This window comes from Tetrahymena thermophila, assembly GCF_000189635.1.
Source record: "Tetrahymena thermophila SB210 genomic scaffold scf_8254470, whole genome shotgun sequence".
In the NCBI taxonomy this organism is placed as follows: Eukaryota; Ciliophora; class Oligohymenophorea; order Hymenostomatida; family Tetrahymenidae; genus Tetrahymena; species Tetrahymena thermophila.
This window is the reverse complement of record NW_002476246.1, coordinates 968,100-991,690: the sequence shown is the minus strand read 5'-3', so window position 1 is coordinate 991,690 and position 23,591 is coordinate 968,100. Positions and strand designations below refer to the sequence as shown.

Below are 23,591 nucleotides of genomic sequence, written 5' to 3'. Positions count from 1 at the left end.
AAAAATATATTTGATTAATAATAAAAAAGAGAGTTTTTTCCTTTTAGGCAGCTTGTTTTCTCTATGGTATTAAATAATAAATATTTTTTGTAATAAATTTAATCATTTTAATTAAATAAATTTTTATTTGGATATTTATTTTTTTGAAATAGCAAAATAATTAATGAAATTAAAAAATTTTGTTAATATTTTATATAATATTAAAAATTGAAGATAGATAGATGTATGTATGTATATAAAACTAGCTATGCAAAATATTTAGATAAAAAATATGGCAAAAATAAATTTGATAAAATCTATATTTTAGCTTTAATTTATGTAAATTTAATAAATAATGAATTTTTTTATTGAAAAATAATAGGTCGGAATAAATTTAAAAAGAATGGTTAGCCAATTATTAGGTTTAAATTACATATTTACTTTGAGAATTTCTAGGTAGAAATATTAATTAGTAAAATAAAATTAAAGAATCCAAAAAATAATAGATAGAGGATGAAATTTACAAAATACTTGATTGATAGAAACAATCAGAAATAAGCTTTAAATGTTTATGATAATTTGGCAGAGATTTTGGAAATAAATTTGAATACAAAAAAGCCTTTAATAAATAATGTAAACTTAAAACCGAAGATTTTTTAATAAGAAAAGCTAAAAATATTTAATTTTGTCTCATGGTAGCCAAAAATACTGGCTGTTGGTGGATAAATGCTTAAATAGTTAAATATATAAATACCCTTTATCTCCCAGATGATTTTTTTTAAATAAAATTTTAATTGAGTGATAATAGTACTATAGTATAATAATATTTACTATTTGAAATAATGCATAATTATTAGCTAAAATCTTCTATTAAACTATCTCTTTTTATTGATATTCATTTATTTTTATCTGATACTTAAATATTTTTATCCTAACGCTTTAAATAATTAGAGACATGTGAAGATATTCAAAATCTAATATCTTCTAAAATAGAATTGTAATGCAAACTTTTGTGTTTATGATTTTAAAAACAAAATAGAATATTGTGATAATTACAACATTTAAATTGATTATCGCTTTAAACTTTTTTATTACAGTTTAATTTAGATCTATTTCAATCAATTACTCTCCTTTTTGAAATAATACAATTAATTAGACCTTATTTTTCATGCTTGAATTTAATATAAACTCACTTGAATTTTTTGTTGAGATATCTTTGTTAAGTATTTCTCTGTTTAAGGTGGGCTTTTATCGACTTTTAGTTGGAATCTCATCTCAACCAAGAATTATTTAATATTTATCTTGGTTATCAAATGTAATTTCATCGGAAAAGTATTTTTATAAAAGATTAATACCTTCTTTTTTGGTTGCTTTTTCTTTTACTTATAAAACAAATATAATTCAGAAAGAGAAAAATTTCAAAGAATAGATAAACAATATGCCCAGGAAGGAAGGCTGATAGACTATTTAAATTAAAGTATAAGTAAAGAAAAACATCTTTATGATGGTGACGTAAATCTTAGATGGTAATATCATTTAATATTGATTAAATTTATTGAGGGTTAATTTTGACGAAAGTTCATTCTGACAAATACTTTAAGGGATAACGTCACTTGCTTAAATTTTTGATCTCTTGGTACTATCGTAATTTATTTTATTTCTAACATATTTTTGTATTGCTGCACTTTTTTGTTTATTTGCTCTTGTGTTTATTTAGTTAGTTAGTTAATTAATTAATTAAGTAATTAACTAATTTATTGATTAGTGGGGAGACTGTCAATTTATTGCGAAAAGGTGGGTACTCTTCGTAATATAGATAACGAAATTGGGATTATTGTTAATTTCGCATTACAATTACTTATAAACTGAAACAAGTAAAGGCTGGAATACTTACATACTATCTTATTTAAATCCAATCTTTTTAAATTGAATTGCACAAATTGCGTTAGCAGTTAATAATATAATAAAATTCTTACTCAATAAATCAAAATCTCCTTCTTTTTATATAAAAAAGAAAAGTTAATCAACACTCAAGCAAAATAGCAAAAAAAATCTAACAAGCAAGCAAGACACGTAACAAACAACAAGAAATGATTTGCTCCCTCTAAAAACAACAAAAGCTTCTAAGTAAATTTTTTATTTGCTTTTGCTAGGCTTTATATTAAATCAATTATTTTCATTTAAATTAACAGACAACATTGATAGCTAAAAGAAAAAATACTTCCATAAAAAGCAAAAACTAGAAGATCACTCTACAGACTGCTCTAACTCAAGCAGTGCAAGCTCTTCTCCTTAGCTCTTAAAGGCTGATAGCAATTAATCTCTTCCTTAAGCAAAGAGAAAGCTCATAAGAAAACCCCAAAAATTTGTATTAAAGAATAAAATTATCGCCGAAGGCCATAGAGGAGCCGGTATTCACATGGTTGAAAACACTCTTCCCTGCTTTAGAAGAGGTATTGAAATAGGCTTAAATTCAGTTGAATTAGATGTCTGGTTGACCAGCGATAAACAAATTGTGGTAATACATTTTTAAATCACTATTAAATTTATATTTAAGTATGATGTCAATTAATTTATTTTTAACTTTGGTTCTACCTTTAATCAATCAATTTTTTTTGATCATTTTGTTGCAGTCAGATAGAGCTTATTTGAATTATTTATTAACTTTCTACCAAAATTTAAAAACCAGCTCTCTCACCAGTCTTGAGCTAATTAATTCAAATAGAACTTATACTAATCACTTTAAATAAGATCAGTAAAAAAGAAATTGATTGATTAATTAATTATTCTTAATTAGCGTCACTAGGAGAAATAGTTAATTAAAAAATGACATCATTTTTAATCTTATTTTTTAGTTGAATTTAAAAAAATAAAATTTTAAATAATAAAATAAAATAATTTAAATTAAAAGGTTGTTCACGGAAAGGATGACGACACTATTCAACTTGATGATGGATCATTCAAAAAGATTAACGAAATGAGTTTCTAAGAAATAACTGAAAAATACACTATTAAAGGAGAAAAGTGCCCTTTGCTTCGTGATGTCCTATTTACATGCAAAGATAAAGTACATGTAAATATTGAAATTAAAGGAAGAGAAAATGAAATGTGCGAGAACGTTCTTAACTTGGTCATTGAATGTGGAATGATTGGCTAGGTTCATTTCAGTTCCTTCCTCCATTATCATTAACCACTTTTGATCTAAGCTCTTGAATCTCATAACTTACCTACTAACTCTATTCAATTCGGCTATCTTATCTGGGAACACAAAGATTTCTAAACATTTGATTAGATTAACTTCAAAGGAAACATCCTTGCATTCCCTTGCAACTTTGTCTACGATGAATTTGCATTACCTTACATCTTCAAGGCATAAGAAAGAGGTATGAGACTTTCTACTTACTTCGATTTTGATGTCATCGAAAACTTTAATATCTACAAAAGACTTTATGATATTGGAGTTGACTGTATAATTACTAATTAGCCCCAATTGCTAGTCAATTTCTTAAAAAAATTCCAAAAACAAAACTGAAAGCAAATTTACACTTAAATAAATAAATAAAAAAATACTACTTATACCTATATAAATTAATTATATATAAAAATATTTTAAATAAATAAATAAATAATTTATTATAATATCAAATAAATATTTTAGTTAGTTATAGTCAATCAATCCATCATTCAAGCATATTTATATTTATATTCGTATTTTATTTCTATATTTTGAAGAAAATCGTAAAATTTCAAATCTAATTTTGTTAATACACTATAAATCCTCATTAGCTAGCACTATATTATTAAATTTATAAAATTATCATACTTTGCATTTTTTTTTAACTGATTAGAATTTTTGGTTTTTTTGTTTAAGATTTATTTAAATTATTTTTAAGGTATTAGTTTTATTATTAACTTTATGATTAAATAAATTTTGTTTTTTTTAAGTTTTATAAATATATATATATATATGTTGTGTTAATTAGAAGAATAAAATATTCATAAGACAGACAATTTTGTGTTATTTTAATTTAAATTTTGAAATAATTAATAAGAATTTTGCTAATTTTAATAATTAATTATGAACAAAGAATGCTTTAGGTTGTAAATTTTGAGGAATTAAAAAAGAAGAAATAAATATGGAAAGCAATAATTATGGAAGACAATTTATTGGGGACTTTAGAATAAAATGATGATGAAATATTAGTTTATAATTTAAAGAAGCAAAAGTTAATATTTAAATTGAAAGTAAATGAGAAAATAAAAAACATTTAGTTTTCTTCTACAAATAAAATTCTTTCAGTAATGACTCAAAATAGTTTTAATTTGTATAAAATATCATAAGGGAAAAAATATAAATAAATCAAAGTAGCTTTGAAAGGCAAAAATTTCACTTTTTCATTTAACAGTTGGTATTTCTTTCTAAATAATTTGCTTTTCATAAACTCATTTAACATGAAAAGCACAGATGGAATCAGGATATTTAACATATTTAATTCTGACGAGAAAGCAGGTTTTATTGAAAAGAACTTTCAAGTCAAGTGTTATAAGATAATAGACAAAAGCACTGTAATATTTGGCATCTTGAATGCAATTATTATTTATAGATTAGAGTAAAATTTAGATAGTTAGGCATCTTAGTTTGAAAAAATAAATCTTTTCTTTGAAGGAAATTAAAAGTAGGTATCTTCTTCTTCTTCTACTAATGATTTGCAGTAAAAAAATTCTAAACAAATTAATCAAATTTAGATAAAATCCTCAACAAACGATATTAATGGCTATGTGAATCTCATAGAAAAAATTGATAAGGAAAATATATTATTGGTGAGTGTAAGAACAATATATATTTTTTCATTGAAGGAAAAAGTAATTACTAGAATGGTTTAATAGTATTAGCATCCTTCAGAGATAATTAATATTTCATTTAGACCCAAAAATATAATAGCTTCTTGCTGTTTGTCAGGTCTTGCTGTTCTTTAAAACATTGACACATCTTAAATTATCTAATTAGAAGATTTAAATGTATCTCAAAAAGACGCGATATTTCTTATTAAAAACACCACCATCCTAGTCATCAAAAAGCATTGAAATATAAATATAACAAGTTAAACTTTTTATTTAATCAAAATATATTTAGAACAAATTGGCTCTAAAGATTTAACCCATTTTTAAATAAAGCATTTGTAAATAAATGAGTTTAAGTTTTAAAATAAGTTGAACTTACTAAAAAATAAAATTTTATTCTCGTCTTAATTAATTAATTTATAAATAAAATCAAAGTAATCTTAAATGAGTTAAAATTTATAAGATTTTGAGGTAGTCTGAAACCAAAAATAATCAAATAAGTTATTGGTTTATTTATACTTACTTTATTTAGTATCTCTAAAAATAGTTAAAGTTATTTAAGAAGAATTTCAGTCAGTAGCTTTAAGAAATATATTTAAATTTAAAATAATTTTTTTATTGATAAATTTGCATTTTTATTTATTAGAATTTTTTTTTTTTGAATAATGTTTACAATTTATAATGAATTTAGATAAGTAAAAAATGAATGAAAATATGCTTTTAAAAAGAAACAGAATAAAAAATTTATGTTTAAATTATAATTTTAAGTAATGCATTTTAATTTAATGTAAATGAAACAAATTTACAATATTGAAAGAGGGAACTAGTTAGCTAGCTGGTCTACGTTAATTAGTACTAGTTAAAGTGTAGAGATTACTATTAAATATGTATTCATGTGGTTATTTTAATTAACATCAAAATCTTAATTGGAATTAATAGTTGTTGGCTAAATATTTTTTTTATTTTGAAATTTGCACATTTACCATAAAAATGTTTGTAAGATTAAAAAAAATTTATGATCAACAGAAGCCTTTATTTTTTATTAGAACTCTATACTATATTAAAGGAATTTTAGAGCCAGAAGTTAAGTTAAAAGAAAAAGAAGTATTAATTTTTTACCTTAGAGTTTGCAAATTAAATTTTATAGCTAACTATTTTACAAAATAGGCTAAAAAGCAAGGCAGAAATGAATAAATAAACTTAGAATCCTTTTCTTATTGAAAAATATTTCGAGGATGTTAAAAATAAAAAGATTAAAGCATAAGATGCAATTAACTTGACAAGCGTATTAGCAAGCAATAAATTAGAAATGCTTAGAATGATTAAAAATGCAGGTTTTTGCTAATTCATTATTCATATCTATTTCAGCATTAAGATATTTTACTAATAAAGGCGTTACAAACATCAAAGATTTATATTAGAAGTGCTCTAAAAATTTTGAGAAGATAACCAAATAAAAAGTAAAATGATAATATTTGTGCAATATTTATACTAGCCATAAATATAAAAATCTAAAATTATTTATTTATCATTTTCGAATACTAAAATTAAAATTGAAATTGTTTTTTTTAAAATATCAGCCAAAAGCAAATATGTTTGCTTAATATGCAATAAAAAGACCAAAATAAGAAATTCAATATTAGAAGTAATAAGATCCAAGAAAATATCCATATAGAAAGGCTGAATCAGCAGGGAAATCCATGGAGAATGTATGTTTTTTTTGATTCAATTATTTATAAATCAAAAGAGACACTTCTATTAAAAGAATAATTTACAGCCAAACTCTCAATCAATCAATCAATCAATAAAATTAAACTTCATATAATTTTTTATAAACAGAATGAACCAATCAGAAAAAACTCAAGAAACAACTCAAAAGATTATTATGAAAAGCTTTATAATTTAAATGAAGGAGACAACTAAAAGTTAATAGACGATGTAATGCAAATGGTAAACAGTTAAATGATTTTAAAATATGCTTTATTTAAAGGGCTAAATATAATACTAATTATATTCTACAATCTATTTGATAATCTGATTTGTAAATCATTGTCTATTTTAGACACAAAGCTAAAAGACAAACATATTGTGGATTCAAAAAAAGAAAGAATAAATATTTCAAAATGATATTTTTCAAATTATAATTTTTAAGAAATTTTTTATTGAATTTAATATTTTAAAGATATCAATAATTATTTATTAATTAATTAATATTATAAATTTTTATTAATGTTTTCAAAAAATGAAATTAAAAGATGCTGGTAATGGCTGAACATTTACAAATTACATAAGAGTAGGAGGAGAATAATTAAAATTAAACCCCAATTCAACAGATATAAAATACTCATAATGGAATCCCTACTCTATAAAATTAAGTTAGCAACAATAGTAATAGTAGTAATAATAGTAATAACAACATTAATAATAGCAATAATAACGTCAATAATAGCTCATAATAGTTTCAAAGAGATGCAAAAAAGAAAATTTCAAGTAAATTATTAATATTGTATTAGATTAAAAATATATGTTAAATAAAATAATTAGTCCCATAAATTAAAATTATTGTTTCAAGTCCTCCTAAAGAAATTCAAAGTGAGCCTGATATAATGATTGATGATGATCTAAAATTGGGAGATCACAATTTTCCACACCAAAACTTTTAAATATCACCCTTAACATCTTTTTCAAGCAACGTGGAAGAGGACGATGACATACCTGATGATGATTATCCTTTGAGTATTATTGAGTCCACTTTATATAAAATATCTGCATAGTAAGATTTTTAATATAGCAAAAAGCTACATTTTAAAATTATTTTTTAGATAGTATTTTGATGTAAGTAGAATATCAAACCATATAAGAGAGCACATTGTTTAGCTATGATTTTAGTCTATCTTTATGAATGAATGAATAATTGCAAATTTAGTTAGACACAAAAAGTTTTCTCCTTATACTTCAATCATAAATGATAAATAATAAATAGAAAATAAGTACTTTCAAATCAAAACAAATTTATAATAAAAATTTAAATTGATAAAACTATTTTAATAATAACCAAAATACACACAAAAATTAATAAAAATAAATATCTTATTCAACTTCTTATTCAAAAACTCACTTCGGTAAATTCGTAGAAAATTTCAATTGCTTCTTAATTTGATAAAATAAATTATCTTATAAATTAATAAAAAAATCAATAAATTATTACTTGCATGCTTGCTTGCTTTCTTTATTAAAATTCATTTTATTTAAGAAAAAAAATTTCAGAATTATTTTAATTGTATGACCAAATCAATTAATTATTTGTTTATTTACATATTCAATTACTTTCTAATTAAAAATATTTTTAATCCAAAACCAAACAAATTGCAAGCAACTTAAATCTAAAATAATCCTCTGTATTTATTAGGTAATTAATGTATGTTTAAATGTTATTATAAGAAAATATTTTTAATTTAAATTATTTTTTTAATACTAAAAATATTTAATTAAAATGCTTCTAATATTTTAACTAAGATATAAAATAATATGATAAAATAACCTTTTTTATATCATTAAATGTATTTATTAGGTAATTAATGTATGTTTAAATCATTTGTTATTATTATAAGAAAATATTTGTATTTTAAATTATTTTTTAAAACTAACAATATTTAATTTAAATTGTTCTAACATTTTACTTCAATTAGATGCTTTTGCTATTATCATTAGGACCTAAATTTATAAAATATTTTCCTCAATCCTCATTAATTCTTGCCAACCTCCGCCCCGTGCCCCCCTAAACACATAGAGTTTATTTTGTCATATCCGAGTCACTTAAATTAGAAGAATTATGTAAGGTATAATGTATGATTATTTTTTTTTAAATGCAATAAGATAAATATTATAAATTAAAAAATATTTCATTTAATTAAAGCTTTAAAGATTGAAGAAGAAAAAGACTTGAAGAAAATGAATGAAAATGATAAACTAAATTTTATTATTAATTATTTTATAAGCATAATGCTTTAAATACAGTTATGTGTTTTTTATTTAAAAAACTAAGATTTAGCATCAAAAAAGTAAATTGGGTTATATCTTTTTATAAGTGTTCAAAAATAGATAAAAGTAGATGACTCTTCTTAAATAATTAATATTTGATTTTTATAAAATTATATTACATCGATAAAATATTTAAAAGATATTAATTAATTAAAAGGAAAAAGAAGAAATTAATTAATCGACATATTCTATTTATAATGATACAAAATATAATTTTATGAAAAGTATATTGAAAAGAGATTAATTAATTAACTAACTATCTATAAATAGATCTATTTTTTAGGATAGAAATTATCATAAATATTTTAAAAATGTTTAATTAGTTTTATATTTTATTAATTAAAAAGGACTCAATTTAATCTTGATGTTAGTTAATTTTAAAATCAAACAAAAGAACAAATTTTTATGTCATTTTAATTCATTAATTAAGAAGTGTTTTTTCTCTTTTTTATGTAATTTTTTCAAACAACCAAAAATCAAAAGAATCTTTGAACTGTATTTTAACATTCAAAAATAATATTGATAAAATTCTGTAAATTTTTCAATAAAAGAAAGTTTTATTATTAGGAATAAAAACAAAAAACAATAATAAACTTTTTATTTATAAAATAAATTATTTTTTTATTTATTTTGAAATGTTTTTACAATGTTTTACTGAATAATTTGAAGTAGCCATTTATGATTTTGTTACTTTTTGTCAAATAAAAATAGAATATTCTTTATAATAACTAAGAGACAACTAAAAAGATAAAAACTTAAAAGAATTTGCTTAAAAAATTTAATTTTTCTATTCATCTTTTAAAATCGCATTTACTATGATGTAATAAGAACTGAGATTAAAATAATGAGGATAAAAGCATCTCCATTACTTAATAAAAGCTATTTAAATACCTGACTTCATTCAATTATAGTTGATAGAATTGTAATTAGGATGTCAACATTTTATTTAAAATAAGTAAAATAAATTATTTATTTATTCCTTTTAGATAACAATAGTATTCTTGGATATATCTCTTAAAAAGATAATAGAAAAGCATAATCATAGTCAAATATTTAAGGGATTTGCTTCAATTAGATAAGTGATAAGAGCAAGGCTCAGTGCGGTTAGAATGAGGATAGTTAAGATAGTTAAGTAAAAAATAATATGCTAGACTATAAAAAGCTATATAACAATTATTTAAGTGGATTAGACTACATTTATAAAGTTAATTAATGGTAAAATAGCCTCAAAAACAATAATTTAAATATAGAAATTTAACAAAATGTATTAGAATTGTATTTAAAATAAGAAAATGATATTAGACTCCCTCATTTATGGTTAAAAAAGAAACTAACAATTAAAATAAAAAACTATAAGCAAAAAATAAATTAAATTATGAAATAGAATCAAAATAATGCAGAAAAATCTCTTAAAATATTTTTAAAAATACATTTGAAGCACTTTTAATTAATAAATAAAGGGGGGAAAATGATATTTTAAATATCAATCAATTAATTATTCAATTTTAGAAAGCAACTTATGAGGTACATGAAAGGGCATTCCTTTCATTATTATGTTGAGAAATTACTTAGTTACCCTTAGAATTTATAAGTTGATGCTTCTTAATTTTTGGTGAATGAAAATGTTGAATGCTTTGGAAAGTTTGAAGTAGTAGAAAAAAATAAGTGTTAGAGAAAATTTTATTTTAAAAAATTGAATTAGATGTTCCTCACTGTTTGATGGATGGATTTTTTATTTTTAATTTATGTGAAATCAATCAACAAAGAGAAAATATTATTAAGTTTTTTCTAATAAAATTTAAAAATCCTTGAAAATAAATTAATATCTAATATTTTATAATAATTTTCAATTTATGTTGTAATATCAAATATTGTTTACTTTTTAAATTTACTATGTTTTCCCTTAATTAAAGTCAAAGAATCTTCAATTTCGGATAAATATAAAAAGCAAGCATAATTATCCACATCTATTTATTTATTTATTGTATGTAAATCAATCTTATGTTCGCAAAAATATATTGACTATCAATTTATTACATAAATTTCTTTCTCTCATCCTATATTTCAATCACTAATCTTAATTATTATAAAAATTTGATAGTATTTAAATAAATGCCAATAAATATAAACAAAATAGTTATTAAGTAAGTTATATATTAATTAATCTTATAGATTCATAAACATATAATGATTTTTATTTTATCAATATTTATATTAATTCTTCAGAATTCAATTCTAATTTTTTTAAATATTTAAATCGAACTTCTTTTCTATGAGGGATTAGATGGTATCTAAAAAAACTGCTCAAATAATTAGGTAAGTATTTATTTACTCAACTAATATTAGTTAAAACATTTGTTTTAAATTATATATAGAAAAAGTTGTACTCTTTCACATTATAAAAATTCTAAATTTATTCCTCACCTCATCTCCATAATTTCTGCAAAACCCATAAATAAATATATTCTTCCCTTAATTAGTGAAGAATTACAGTAAATAAAATTTATTCCAATTAAATAACTATCTATCATAAATAAGTATTTTAACTACATTTCTAAGAAATAAAGTAATACTCAATCATATTCAGAAAATTACTAAAAAGCATTTCTATAATTAGCAATTTTTTTGGTCAGAAAATTATGAATAAAAAATTAAAAATAACTAGATAGATGCATCTGTTTAATCAAAGATAGTCTTAATTATTTTTTTAATTTAAAAAATCAATATATTATTAGGTAAAGAAAGAAAAATTATTAATTATTTATATAAGAAGAAGTTCGAATTATTAATCAATTTATTAGTAATTATCCTAATTATAAATGTTTTGAAATAACTTAATAAATAAGTTTTAGATAAAAAATTTTTATACTACCTAAATTAGCCTAATGTTTTTACCTAATTTAAACTAATACTTTGCATAACAATTTATGATTAACAAAATTATACATATTTACTTAACATATCACTTGTAGTTAATATATTTAATTAGTTAAGTATTATTTGATATAAATAGCGAGGACTTACCTATATTTATTAAACATTACAAATTCTTTGATTATTTTGTTTTCATAAGTTATGATTGATATAAAAATATATATAATTACTACTTCCATAAATTCAATAATGGAAAATTTTTAAACATTTAATTAATACTTATTAAGTATATTAATTAGTTTTCTTTTATCAAATTTTTATTTAGTAATAAAAATAAGCAAAAAACAATTTTTAAACTACTTGCGTACAAGCAAAATATAAAAATATAAAGATAAAATATTATTTATTCTTGGCAAAAAATATGAAAATTTATAAATCTGATTATTTTGAAGTATCAAATAACTCTATTTAGCCTTAAATAAAACACTATCAAGATAATTAGAGTATAAGTCACTAAAAATATATAAAAAATTCAATGAAAGATGATAAGAAAACATAAAGTAATTGTGAATATCATTAAAATTATGATGGTCAAAAGATTTATGAACCAGAGTACTTTTTAGAGCTTTTTAATTTAGACCTAAAACAAGACTACTCATGTAATTTAAATATTGGATAATCTGAAAAATAAAAAGAAAGCTTCACTAACTAGTATCTAAATAATCAAGAGTTTGTTAGCCAATTTGATTTGACAAATCAATAGTATTTATCTTATTTCAATTAGTAAGAAATATAGATAAATGCTAATTAGCAACAACAATATATTAATAATAGCTTAATAAGCTATGATAACAGCAATTATAAGAATTAATAATTTAATTAGAGCTAAAATAGCTTTGAAAACAAAAATGAAATTATACAAAATTAATCAAATGTATAAGAATAGTTTTTTTTAAAAACTGAAAACAATAATAACTCTACTTCTAAAATAAAAAATGATACTCAAGGCTAAAAGGAGTCTGTTTGTGAAATTTAGTGTATAGAAAGCAAAAAATTGAATACATAAAACACTCTTAAGAACATAGTGTATGCATTCTTCAAATATTTTAAAGATATGAAGGACAATAAATTAACAATAGAAGTATCAATCAATAAATTAAAAAATTTTTAAAAATAGTTAAGAAGGTATTTGTAAAGCCACTCTTTCAACTATTCAGTGGTGAAATATTTAATAACTCATAAATTTTATAAACTAGTACTTATGAATTTTTTAGAGAACGAGAGCATCAATTGGTTAGAAAGATCTAAAGTCGTTAACAAGTAAGAAGTCTAAGAAAAAATTTTATTTTTGCAAAATTGCATTAGTGATCCAAAGAAATTTGATGAGTTGACTATTTACTGATTTAAAATAAGTTTACAGTCAATTATTAACAAAAAAAGGAAGAATTAATACCACTAATCCTCATTAATTAAGGCCTAATTGAATTTAAAATGATAGAATTTTATATAGCAGGTAATACAGAACACATTAGTAAGATGTTTAATGTAAAAAAGCCTTAATTAACTAGGATTAATGGTATTTTATTAATTTATTTAAACAGTAACTTTTTGTTAATTATTATTTGGAATTTATCATAATTCATTTTAAAAAATCAATAACTATTTATTTACTCATTATTATTTTCTTCTTTTATCTTAATCTTAAATACTAATTTACAAATAAATTAAAAAATCACAAAATTTTATGATTGAAGTAAAGCATTATTTTTTGTTATCTAAAATATCTATTATCAAACAACAATAAGTTCTAAACACCTTATTAGATTAAATTTCTTTATCTTATATTTATTTACTATTTACATTTCCTCAATTGTTTTTAAAGTTGTATAGATCCCAAAACAATCATAATATTACTTTTTATTATTTTTAGAATTGTTTTCTTTTTACATCTATCTATGACCACTAAAAGAAGTAATTTAAAAAATATAATACGTCATGAATAATATATTCTTATTAACTAAAAATATATTATGGCAATTTAAATAGAAAAGTTTTAAATCCATTGCTTGAATGATTAATGCATTATTGCTTTTTTTGAAGTTAGATCTATCATCATATTTTAATAATTTTTCAAAAAATGAATATATGGTCAAAAGCAATATTTTAAATAAATAAAAAAAAATTAAGTTTTATAATCCTTCATTCATACTATAAATGTTGAATAAAATTTGTAAAAAACTTTAAATATATTAATGAAGAAATTTAATTTAAATTAATTATCTTAGTTTTATTTATTTAGAATAAAGCCAGTTTTAGAGAATAATCTCTCATATTTCACTTGGCATACTTTATGCAACCCTAAAAAAAGAACACTAAAAAATGTCTAATCAAGGAACTAATTAAAGGATTTTTTCCAGATCCTACTAAAGAATTTTTTTAGAATGTTTATCTGTAAGGGTGATTTTTTTAAAAATTAATTCTGATAAATTCGTCTGATAAAAAAATAATATCTGACCTTTAATCCTTTGATTTAAAATCATTCAGTATACACTACTATTTCCTTATAATTAGAATTTTATTTTCTTTCAAGAAACTCTATTTTATCTTTAGTATCTTATAGTTAGAAACCTAAAATTAAAAAAACTTCATATTAAGTAAGTACCTAGAAAAAAATTTTCCAAACTCTTGTTTAATGTCCTTAATCAAATTACAGAACATTTTAGCAAGATATCATAATATAAAAAAGCATTAATTAATTTGGATTGATGGTATTCATTTTTTAAACAGTAACTGTTTATTAATTATTATTTGGAATTTATCAAAAATATTTCATTTTTATAAAAATAATTATTTATTTACTCACTATTTTCTTCTTATTTACTTCACCTTAAATACTAATTTACTAATAAATTAAAAAACTCACAAAAAATTATGATTGATTTAATTAAAGTATTGTTTTTTTTTATCTAAAATATCTATTACCAAACAAACAATAATAAATACTAAATCAACTCGCTATAAGATAAAATTTATTTATCCAATTTTTCTTTACTATTTACATTTCCTCAATTACTTTTAAAATAGTATGAACCCAAAACAAACATAATGTTGTAAAAATTGAAAAAAATTATTATTGTATTTATTGCTTTTGAAAATAAATAAATAATTTAATATTGATTAATAATTGAATAAATAAATTTAATCTTAATTGTTTTTGTTTTTATTATTTTAGACATGTTTTTTTATATAAATATGAATACTAAAAGAGTTAATTTAAAAAATATAATACGTCATCAATATTATTATCCTAACTAACAATATTTGAATGATTAATAAATCATTTATTTCTTTCTAAGTTAGATCTATTACTTTTTTATAATTTTCTCAACTAATAATTGTATTGTATGGTCTATGCGATATTTTAAAAAGCAAAAAAAAATTAAGTTTTGTTTTAATTCATATTATAAATGTTTAATAAAACTTGTAAATATAAAGAAGAAATTTAATTTAACAATCTAAGTTTTTTGGTGAATTAGAAAAAAAATTAATAAGCTATTATTTATTAACTTTTTTAGAGGAAGTAAACAAACTAAAAGTATAATAATTTAAATTGAAATTAAAGGCAAATATTTTACTCAAAAATTTTGTGAAACTTGACTAATGTGTTATTTTTTTTCTTTCATTTATATTTTAGAGAATTTACAATCGGAGCATTTTTAGATCAGTACAGGTAAAAAACCTCTCTGCCACACTATTTTTTCGCCTTCCAAGTATTTTCCTTGGAGGGCTACTTTTTAGACTTTTTTAAAAACAATTTTTAACAAATTTTTAATGAATGAAAACCTCGTTATATCAAAAATAATTTGCTGTTCGCAAGTTAACTAGGTTTTATGGTAAGTGTTAGACATAAAAATTTTCAAAAATTTAAATCTTTGATTATACATTTTTTGTTTTTTTGTTTATATAAGTTCTTTCTAAACTTATTTCTAAATAAACCTTTTTTTATTATTTTTACATTTTATTTTAATTTAAAAAGTAATATTTATTACTCTACTAAATATTTATCTCATACTTTGATAAATGATTATTCGAGAATAACAATATATAATAAATTTATTTTTATATTATCTAAATTGGTCTTCTATAATTACTTATTTTATACTGTTTTTAATTTAATGAGTAATACTCTGCCTTGCACTCTATACTCTAAGGTTAATAAAATTATGCATATTTACTTAACCTAAAATTTGTAGAAAATATATTAACTCATTGAAGTATTACTTGATGTAAATAGTGAGGACTTACTTATATTTATTGAACATTAAGATTTCTATGTTTTTAAATAAAATCAGTGTTGAAGGTTTTATAATCATTTAAATTAATACTTATCGTACATATTAATTAACTTCGAGTCAATTTTTTATTTAGTAATAAGAATAAGTAAAAAGAAATTATTTATAGTACTTAAGTAAAAACAAATATAAAATAGCATATATTTTTGTCAAAAAATATGATAATTTATAAAACTGATTATTTTGAAGTATCACATAACTCTATCTAGCCTTAAACAAAACTTTACCAAGAAAATTAAAGTATATATCACTAAAACTATGTAAAATATGAAATTAAAAATGATTAAAGAAGGTAGAAAGATTTAGAATATTATTATAATAATGATGGCCAAAAGATTTATGAACCTGAGTACTTTTTAGAAATTTTTAGTTTAGATATAAAACGAGACCACTCGTGTAATCTTAATATTGACTCATTTGAAAGAAAAAAAGAAAGCTTGACTAATTAGTATTAAAATAATCAAGAGATGATGAGCCAAGTTGACTTGACAGATCAATAGTAGTGTTAACCTTATTTTAATTTGTAAGAAATATAAGGAAATGCTATTTAGAAACAACAATAAACGCATAATTTAAAAAGCTATGATAATAATAATTACGAGAACTAATAATTTAATCAGAGCTATAATAGCATTTCAAACAAAAATGAGATTATACAAATTTAATAAAACACATTTGATTAGTATTTTAAAAGTGAAAATAATGATATCTCTACTTCTATTATAAATAATGATACACAAAGCTAAAATAAAAATTTTTCTGAAACTCTATGCACAGAAAGCAAAAAATAAAATACATAAAACATTCTTAAGAATATAGTATAAGCATTCTTGAAGTACTTTAAATAAATAAAGGACAATAAATTTGCGAAAGAAGTATCAATCAATAAATTTAAAAATCTTTAAAAATAGTTAGGAAGATATATGAAAAGCCACTCTTTCAATTATTCGGTGGTGAAGTATTTAATAACTCATAAATTTTATAAATTGGTGCTTCTGGATTTTTTATAGAATGAGAGCATTGCTTGGTTAGAAAGATCTAAAGTCGTTAACAAGTAAGAGGTCTAATAAAAGATTTAATTCTTACAAAATTGCATTAGAGATCCAAGTGAATTTGAAGAGTTAACTATTTACTGATATAAATAAAGATTAAAATCAGTTATTAATAGAGGGAAATTAATACTATAAACCCTCATGAGATAAGACCTAATTTCAATAGTGGTATTTTTTAGACAAAAAGAAGGTATCAAACTCCAGAACATCTTAATAGCACCTTAATATAAAGAAGACTTAATTAATTATGATTTACAGTATTTTCTTTATTTATATCAAAAATGATTGTTTATTAATTATTGTTTAGAATTTATCAAAATAACTTGCTTTCATTTTTTAAAATATTAATAAGTATTTATTCATTATTTTTTTCTTTTTCTTATTACTAAATACTAATTTCCTAAAAAATTAAAAGCATAAACTAATTATGATTTAAGGAGAACATTGTCTTTCTTTATCTAAAATATCTATTATCAGATAACAATAAATACTAAATCAACTTGCTTTAACATTATTTTTTTTTCTGAATTTTTTTACTCTTTACACTTCCTCAATTATTTGTAAAGTAGTGAGTATCCAAAACAATCAATCATAATATTAAAAAATTGAAACAAAATAATTGGTGTATGTTTATCCCTTTCTATTAAAATAAATAACTTAACATTAATTAGTAATTGACAAAAATAAGTTGAATTATACATTTTTAATATTGATTATATTTTTTTTATTTACATAAAGAATGATTGATAGATTGATTAATTGTTTGTTTCTTATTGTTATAAGTTCATTAAAAATCCCTTTCACTTTTCTTATATCATTAACTATTCTTTAATTATTTTTTTCTTTTTTTGTTAATTTTGATAAAAATTTCTTAATAAACCTGAAAATTCGCAAATATATATTATTTAAATAAAGCATTGTTTTTTATTATCTTAAATATCTATTATCAGACAGTAATAAATACGTTCTAAATCATCTTTCTTTTTTTAAATTTCCTTTTCTCATTTTTGTTTACTATTTACACTTTCTTAAAAATTGTTAAAATAGTATGAAATCAAAAACAATCGATCATAATATTACAAAATTGAAAAAAAATATGAGTGTACTGACTCTTTATGCAAATAAATAATTTCACATTGATTACTAATTGGCAAAAAAATTAATTTGCTCGTTCATTTTTTAATTATTTTTTTAAAGTTTTTAATATTTTTGTACTTACTTCATTTATATATCTATATAAATCTCTCTGATCACAATAAGAAATATTATACGTCATCAATCTTAGCCTTATTAACTAAAAATGTATTAATTTTTAAAAAATGTAATGAATAGTTTATATTTATGGTTGAATGAAAATAAATTATATTTTTTAAATTAAATCTACCATGCTTTTAAAAATGTTTTCAATAAAGAATTATATCTTCAACAATAATTATTTAAAAAAATATATAGATATTTTCTAAAATTCCCATTATGTATTCTTCCCTAAATTAATGACGATCTACAGCGAATTAACTTTATTTTAATTAAATAACTATCTAACTTAAGTAATTATATTAATTATTTTTGTAATAAATATAGACATCTACTCAATAAAGTAAAGTGACTCACTCAAAATCTGAAAATTAGTAAAAATCACTACTATTATTAGCAATATTTTTTAATCATTTGAAAATTCAGAATGAAAAATAAAAAATAATTATTTAAAAGGTATTTGTTTCTATTTAATCAAATGAGTACAATCATAATTTATTTTTTTTAAACATAAAAATCAATATATTGTTTAATAAGCAAAAGAAAAAAAATAATTATTAATTATTTATATGAGAAGAAGTTCATATTACTTATCAATCAATATATTAGAAACTATCTTATTACAAAAATGATTTGTTTAGTTTAATAAATATATGTTTATACTATCTAAATTGGTCTACTGTAATTACTAATTTTATACTGTATTGGATTTATAATAATTTACCTAGCACTGTATGGTTAACAAAATTTACATATTTACTTAATGCATTATGTGTAGATAGATGTATTTAATTTGTTAAATAGTTTTTGATGTAAATAGTGAGGAGGATATAATTTTTTTATTTAACATCACGATTTTTATTAATGTTTTTTGTCTAGTTTAAAATGAATGTAATTAGCATCAATATAAATGTTGATAACTATTTAAATAAAATTAGTGATGGATGAAAACTTTTTAATTATTTAAATTAATACTTATCATTCATATTAATTAGTTATCAATCAATTTTTTATTAATTATATAATAAGAAAAAGTAAAAAGAAAATTTTTAAAGGACTTGAGTACAAACAAAATAAATAGATAAAATAATATTTATTTTTGTCAAAAAATTTGATAATTTTTAAAATGATTATTTTGAAGAAACAAAAACTCTATTTATCCTTAAACAAAACTAAATAAAGAAAATAAGAGTATGAATAACTAAAAATAAGTATAAAATGAAATGAAAGGTGATAAAAACACATAGAGTCATTGCGAATATTATAATAATTATGAAGGCTAAAAGATTTATGAGTCTGAGTACTTTTTAGAACTTTTTAATTTTGAAATAAAACAAGACTACTGATTAAAAATTAAAAAACAAACATTTTATTTATTTAATTTCAATAAAAGTAAATTGAATAAGGGAAATTTTTTACTTAAGTTATTTTCCCTTACAGTAAGCACTTCTACAGAAGTTTATCCAAATCACTATCTTTGCATAGTTATTATAATATTTTTTCTTCAAAATTAAAATAAATAACTTCTTTTTAGTTTTTTAGAGAGTTCAAAATCATGAGAAAATTTATCTTATTTAGGATTTGTTCATGGTAATATACATAGATTACTCTATTCTTGGTTGATAAGATGAAATCACTAAATGGTTAATAAAATAAGTTAACTTTTTATTGCTCATAAGTATCTAAATAAACCTGTTGATAAATATTAATTTATTCTATTTAAAAATCTAAATCTATCAGCTTCAACGACTAGCATTTCTTTATCGCCTAAAAGAATTTAGTGTAGTCTGTTTCGTACTGATAGTAATATAAATTTCTACAAAAAGTGAGGCATTTTAAATTCTAGCTAGCATTCAAAAAGTTTGATAAAGAATCAAGTACATTTTGATTAATTGGAATATTCAAATCCAGATTTTCTAAGTATTTTAAATTCTCTAACCTGCTAAAAAATTGGATATTACCATATTCATAGTTCTACTTTTCTCTGCAAATTTTTGTGTTGTAATCATCAAAAAGATTTAGTTTTATGCTCTCAACTTTAGGGCAGACACTAAGGTGTCTGCATAAATTGTCAATAATCATCAAATCATCTATATCGTAAGGCGAAGTTATACTAACTCTTTTAAGTTTATCAAAATCAAAAGAGAATTAGTTTTTAAAAAGTAAAACCTATTTAATATCACTATCTTTTGGATTTATGTATAGCCTCAGAGAGTATAAATCAATGTCTTTTATAACTTTAAAGTACTCAAAATAAATGCAATCGTGTTTTAGTTTGAATAGATCTAGTCTTTAACAGTTTTTAAGAACTGCAAACATATCTAACAAATCCATTTCTAGTACTTCTTACTCAACCATTTGCTTTGTAGATTTATTTTTAATGCTTTGATCTTTGACTTCTCTGTAAGATAAATATCTATAATCATATGATTTAAAGTTTATTTTCATTTATTATAAGTGCAAGCTGTTTTTTAGTTGTAATAGTAGAATTTTAAATATTAAGGGACTGTATTTGATTTTAACATCATAACTTTCTAACTTAGAGGAACTATCTAAGAATAGTTACAATAAGTCTTTATCTTCAAATTCAAAATTTTCATTAATTGAGTTTTCAATTTCACCTGTTACTTTTTCATTTCCTTTTTATTTTTTGCTTTGATTTTATTTCTTGGAATTATTTAATTTTTAATTCAATCCACTTATTTTTTTTTCCTTTTTATTCTCTTGCTATTACACTACTTAGTTATTTTGTTGTTATTTTTCTTGCACACTACTTGACCCTTAGTCATGATATATATCTAATTTAATAGATATTAAATGTCTAGCCCTTTATAAACTAACAAAGAGATTTAGCTATTGCTTTTTTGTTAATTGAAACTCAGCTAAATCAATTTGAAGATTCAAAAACTGCGCTTACTCTAAATTTAAATTAAGATCTACTGAATCAGTTAAATAACTAATTTAAAGAGTTACATATTTTTACTTTTTTAAAACTTAATTCAGGCTATTTAATGTTTCTTATTCAGTAATTTTTAAACTACTAAGAGTCAAGTGTTATAAATACTGAAGTTCTTTCAAACATGAAAAGAAAGTGCAAAGCTGCTACTGCTCTACATTTACATCTTTTATTTCCAAACTCAAAAAACAGATATTGCTAATTGCTAAATCAACATTAGTCATTGCAGATAAGAACGAATCGAAATTAATTGGATTAGAGCTGGTGATTTCAAGTGATTGTAGATTTCTATTCTTTAAGCAGATTTAATATGCCTCATCAAGTAGTTCAAAGGCTTCAGAGTTTTTTATACCTTTTTTCTTTTTAATTTTATTATTATGATGTCTAATTTCAACATCTTAAATGCAAAGAAAATTACTTTTAATGCTTATCAAATATCTCAATAATGATAAAAAAGTAGACTTCTTACTAAAATCATATAAATTTAGAGTGAACATTTTTATATTTTAAAGTTATTTTTTCCAAGCATTAAGTGACTAATCTAATTTTACTAAATCTCCTGTTTCTTTCAAAGATTAACCAACCATGTGAAACTAAATCTTCTGTTATAGATCATAGTCTAAACTAAAATGACTTTTCTGATATAAATCATGTGAGAATTATAATATTTAAGCTTGAACTGAATGAGATATTTATGTTTATTAATAATTATATTTTTGCTCCTCATCTTATAATTTAGGATAACTAAACTCCAATCTATTTAATTATTATCTGTTATTGTCCAAAAAATAATCTGTTCTTAGATTTTATATCTCTTCATCACCTAAACCATTTTAATTTTCTCCGATACAAAGTTATTGTTCTAGCTTTACAATTTTATTATCTAGCTCATTTAAGTTTTTAGAAATGACATCAAATCCATTTTTAATAGGAAAAATTAATTAGAGAGGCTCGAATTTATTTTAAATTAGTTATTCTTTGAAACTAGAAATTTCATTAATGTTGAACAATTAAGGTTAAATTATTTCTGACATCAAATTTAAATCTTCTTCTTTAGATAACTGCTTTAAATAACTTAAGTATTCATTTTGAAAAACCTGATCTTATGTTAAGCCAATGCCTGGTTTATTTGAATCAGAATTCAATTTCATTTTCCTATATTTGTTTAATTTTATGTATTATTTATTTTTTATATATAAATATTTTTAAGGCCAAATAAGTTTTTGAATAACTTTTAAATTCTAGACACAAAGTTATAATAATAAATATTTGCTCACTTTTAATTTATAACAACTATTTCTTTAATTTCTGTTTGATTGGAAATGATCTAAAAATTAATTTCATTAAATGAGATCATACATACAGATGAAAAATAATATTTAATCATAGATTTTATAAAATAATTTCAAATACAGTTTTTTTTCAATTGAGATTTTTTTTGGTTTGGTGATCATTTATTGTGTCTTTCTTTTTCAAAGAGTCTATTAAATTAATAGATTAACTAAAAATTCTTATTTCTATAGATTTAAACCTGACTGACGCGATTTCTTTTAAATTGATTTTTTTTTTTGGATTGATGATTATTGTGTCTTTCTTTTTCAAAGATTCTAGTAAATTAGTAGATTAACTAAAAATTATTATTTCTAAGGTTTAACTCAATCTAATTCATATATTGTTTCTTTCTTTAAAAAAAAATATATTAAATGAGTAGGCATGTTTATGAAAAACTATTATTACTAAAGGTTTAACCCAAGAAGTAAAATTTTCATATTATTTGCTTTCAAATAAATATTCCTTAAATAGAGTGATAAAATAAAATAAATTTTAGATTATGTGTTAAAAAGATTATTCTAAAACTCTTTTTATCTTTTTTGTTAGAAATTAATTACCTATTAAGGAGATCATATAAAAAGTGAATTTTTTACATATTTTTATATTGAATAAAATCTTTGTTAAATTAAATCTGTATAAAAGTTTCTTTATACTTTCTAAAGAATGTAAAAGAATAAGAAAATAGAACTTAATATTTAAAGATATAATATTTTTTTTAGTAGATGCATTTAATCAAATTAGACAACTAATTATAAAATTCTTATAGACTATTTATGAATAAATTTTCTATAAAATTTCTAGATTATTTGTTTTTAACATTACGCAAATACTTTATAAATAGTTGGACATTATATTTAAAATGTAAAAAAAATAAAATAAAATAAAATATATAAATTTCCAAGGAAGAAA

At 20.8% G+C, this 23,591-nt stretch overlaps 9 protein-coding genes across 9 annotated transcripts; 6 read left to right on the top strand and 3 right to left on the bottom strand. All coding sequences in view use genetic code 6, as the record gives it.

Moving 5' to 3' along the window:
• Nucleotides 1-2,069: 2,069 nt before the first annotated feature.
• TTHERM_00430070 (glycerophosphodiester phosphodiesterase) lies at nucleotides 2,070-3,511 on the top strand (the record flags this gene model as incomplete). Its single annotated transcript, XM_001011331.1, has 3 exons — nucleotides 2,070-2,106; nucleotides 2,172-2,497; nucleotides 2,891-3,511. The coding sequence occupies 3 exons, from the start codon at nucleotides 2,070-2,072 to the stop codon at nucleotides 3,509-3,511; spliced, it is 984 nt and encodes a 327-aa protein (XP_001011331.1).
• Nucleotides 3,512-4,025: 514 nt separating this feature from the next.
• TTHERM_00430080 (hypothetical protein) lies at nucleotides 4,026-5,400 on the top strand. The gene has a single exon (XM_001011332.2). It carries the CDS (start codon nucleotides 4,069-4,071, stop codon nucleotides 5,062-5,064), a length of 996 nt encoding a protein of 331 aa, XP_001011332.2. The 5' UTR covers nucleotides 4,026-4,068; the 3' UTR covers nucleotides 5,065-5,400.
• Nucleotides 5,401-6,149: 749 nt separating this feature from the next.
• TTHERM_00430090 (hypothetical protein) lies at nucleotides 6,150-7,704 on the top strand (the record flags this gene model as incomplete). The annotated part of the gene is made up of 6 exons (XM_001011333.1): nucleotides 6,150-6,281; nucleotides 6,402-6,530; nucleotides 6,661-6,771; nucleotides 7,077-7,311; nucleotides 7,366-7,594; nucleotides 7,644-7,704. The coding sequence occupies 6 exons, from the start codon at nucleotides 6,150-6,152 to the stop codon at nucleotides 7,702-7,704; spliced, it is 897 nt and encodes a 298-aa protein (XP_001011333.1).
• A 2,089-nt stretch (nucleotides 7,705-9,793) lies between these two features.
• On the top strand, nucleotides 9,794-10,582 carry TTHERM_00430100 (hypothetical protein; the record flags this gene model as incomplete). The annotated part of the gene is made up of 1 exon (XM_001011334.2): nucleotides 9,794-10,582. One exon carries the CDS (start codon nucleotides 9,794-9,796, stop codon nucleotides 10,580-10,582), a length of 789 nt encoding a protein of 262 aa, XP_001011334.2.
• A 1,689-nt stretch (nucleotides 10,583-12,271) lies between these two features.
• Nucleotides 12,272-13,138, top strand: TTHERM_00430110 (hypothetical protein; the record flags this gene model as incomplete). Its single annotated transcript, XM_001011335.2, has 2 exons — nucleotides 12,272-12,773; nucleotides 12,993-13,138. The coding sequence occupies 2 exons, from the start codon at nucleotides 12,272-12,274 to the stop codon at nucleotides 13,136-13,138; spliced, it is 648 nt and encodes a 215-aa protein (XP_001011335.2).
• A 1,891-nt stretch (nucleotides 13,139-15,029) lies between these two features.
• On the bottom strand, nucleotides 15,030-15,450 carry TTHERM_000430109 (hypothetical protein; the record flags this gene model as incomplete). Its single annotated transcript, XM_012799449.1, has 2 exons — nucleotides 15,030-15,145; nucleotides 15,372-15,450. 2 exons carry the CDS (start codon nucleotides 15,448-15,450, stop codon nucleotides 15,030-15,032), a joined length of 195 nt encoding a protein of 64 aa, XP_012654903.1.
• Nucleotides 15,451-16,246: 796 nt separating this feature from the next.
• Nucleotides 16,247-17,224, top strand: TTHERM_00430120 (hypothetical protein; the record flags this gene model as incomplete). The annotated part of the gene is made up of 2 exons (XM_001011336.2): nucleotides 16,247-16,963; nucleotides 17,099-17,224. 2 exons carry the CDS (start codon nucleotides 16,247-16,249, stop codon nucleotides 17,222-17,224), a joined length of 843 nt encoding a protein of 280 aa, XP_001011336.2.
• Nucleotides 17,225-17,725: 501 nt separating this feature from the next.
• TTHERM_000430119 (hypothetical protein) lies at nucleotides 17,726-18,058 on the bottom strand (the record flags this gene model as incomplete). The annotated part of the gene is made up of 1 exon (XM_012799448.1): nucleotides 17,726-18,058. The coding sequence occupies one exon, from the start codon at nucleotides 18,056-18,058 to the stop codon at nucleotides 17,726-17,728; it is 333 nt and encodes a 110-aa protein (XP_012654902.1).
• Nucleotides 18,059-21,686: 3,628 nt separating this feature from the next.
• TTHERM_00430130 (hypothetical protein) lies at nucleotides 21,687-22,501 on the bottom strand (the record flags this gene model as incomplete). Its single annotated transcript, XM_001011337.2, has 2 exons — nucleotides 21,687-21,709; nucleotides 21,769-22,501. 2 exons carry the CDS (start codon nucleotides 22,499-22,501, stop codon nucleotides 21,687-21,689), a joined length of 756 nt encoding a protein of 251 aa, XP_001011337.2.
• Nucleotides 22,502-23,591: the final 1,090 nt, after the last annotated feature.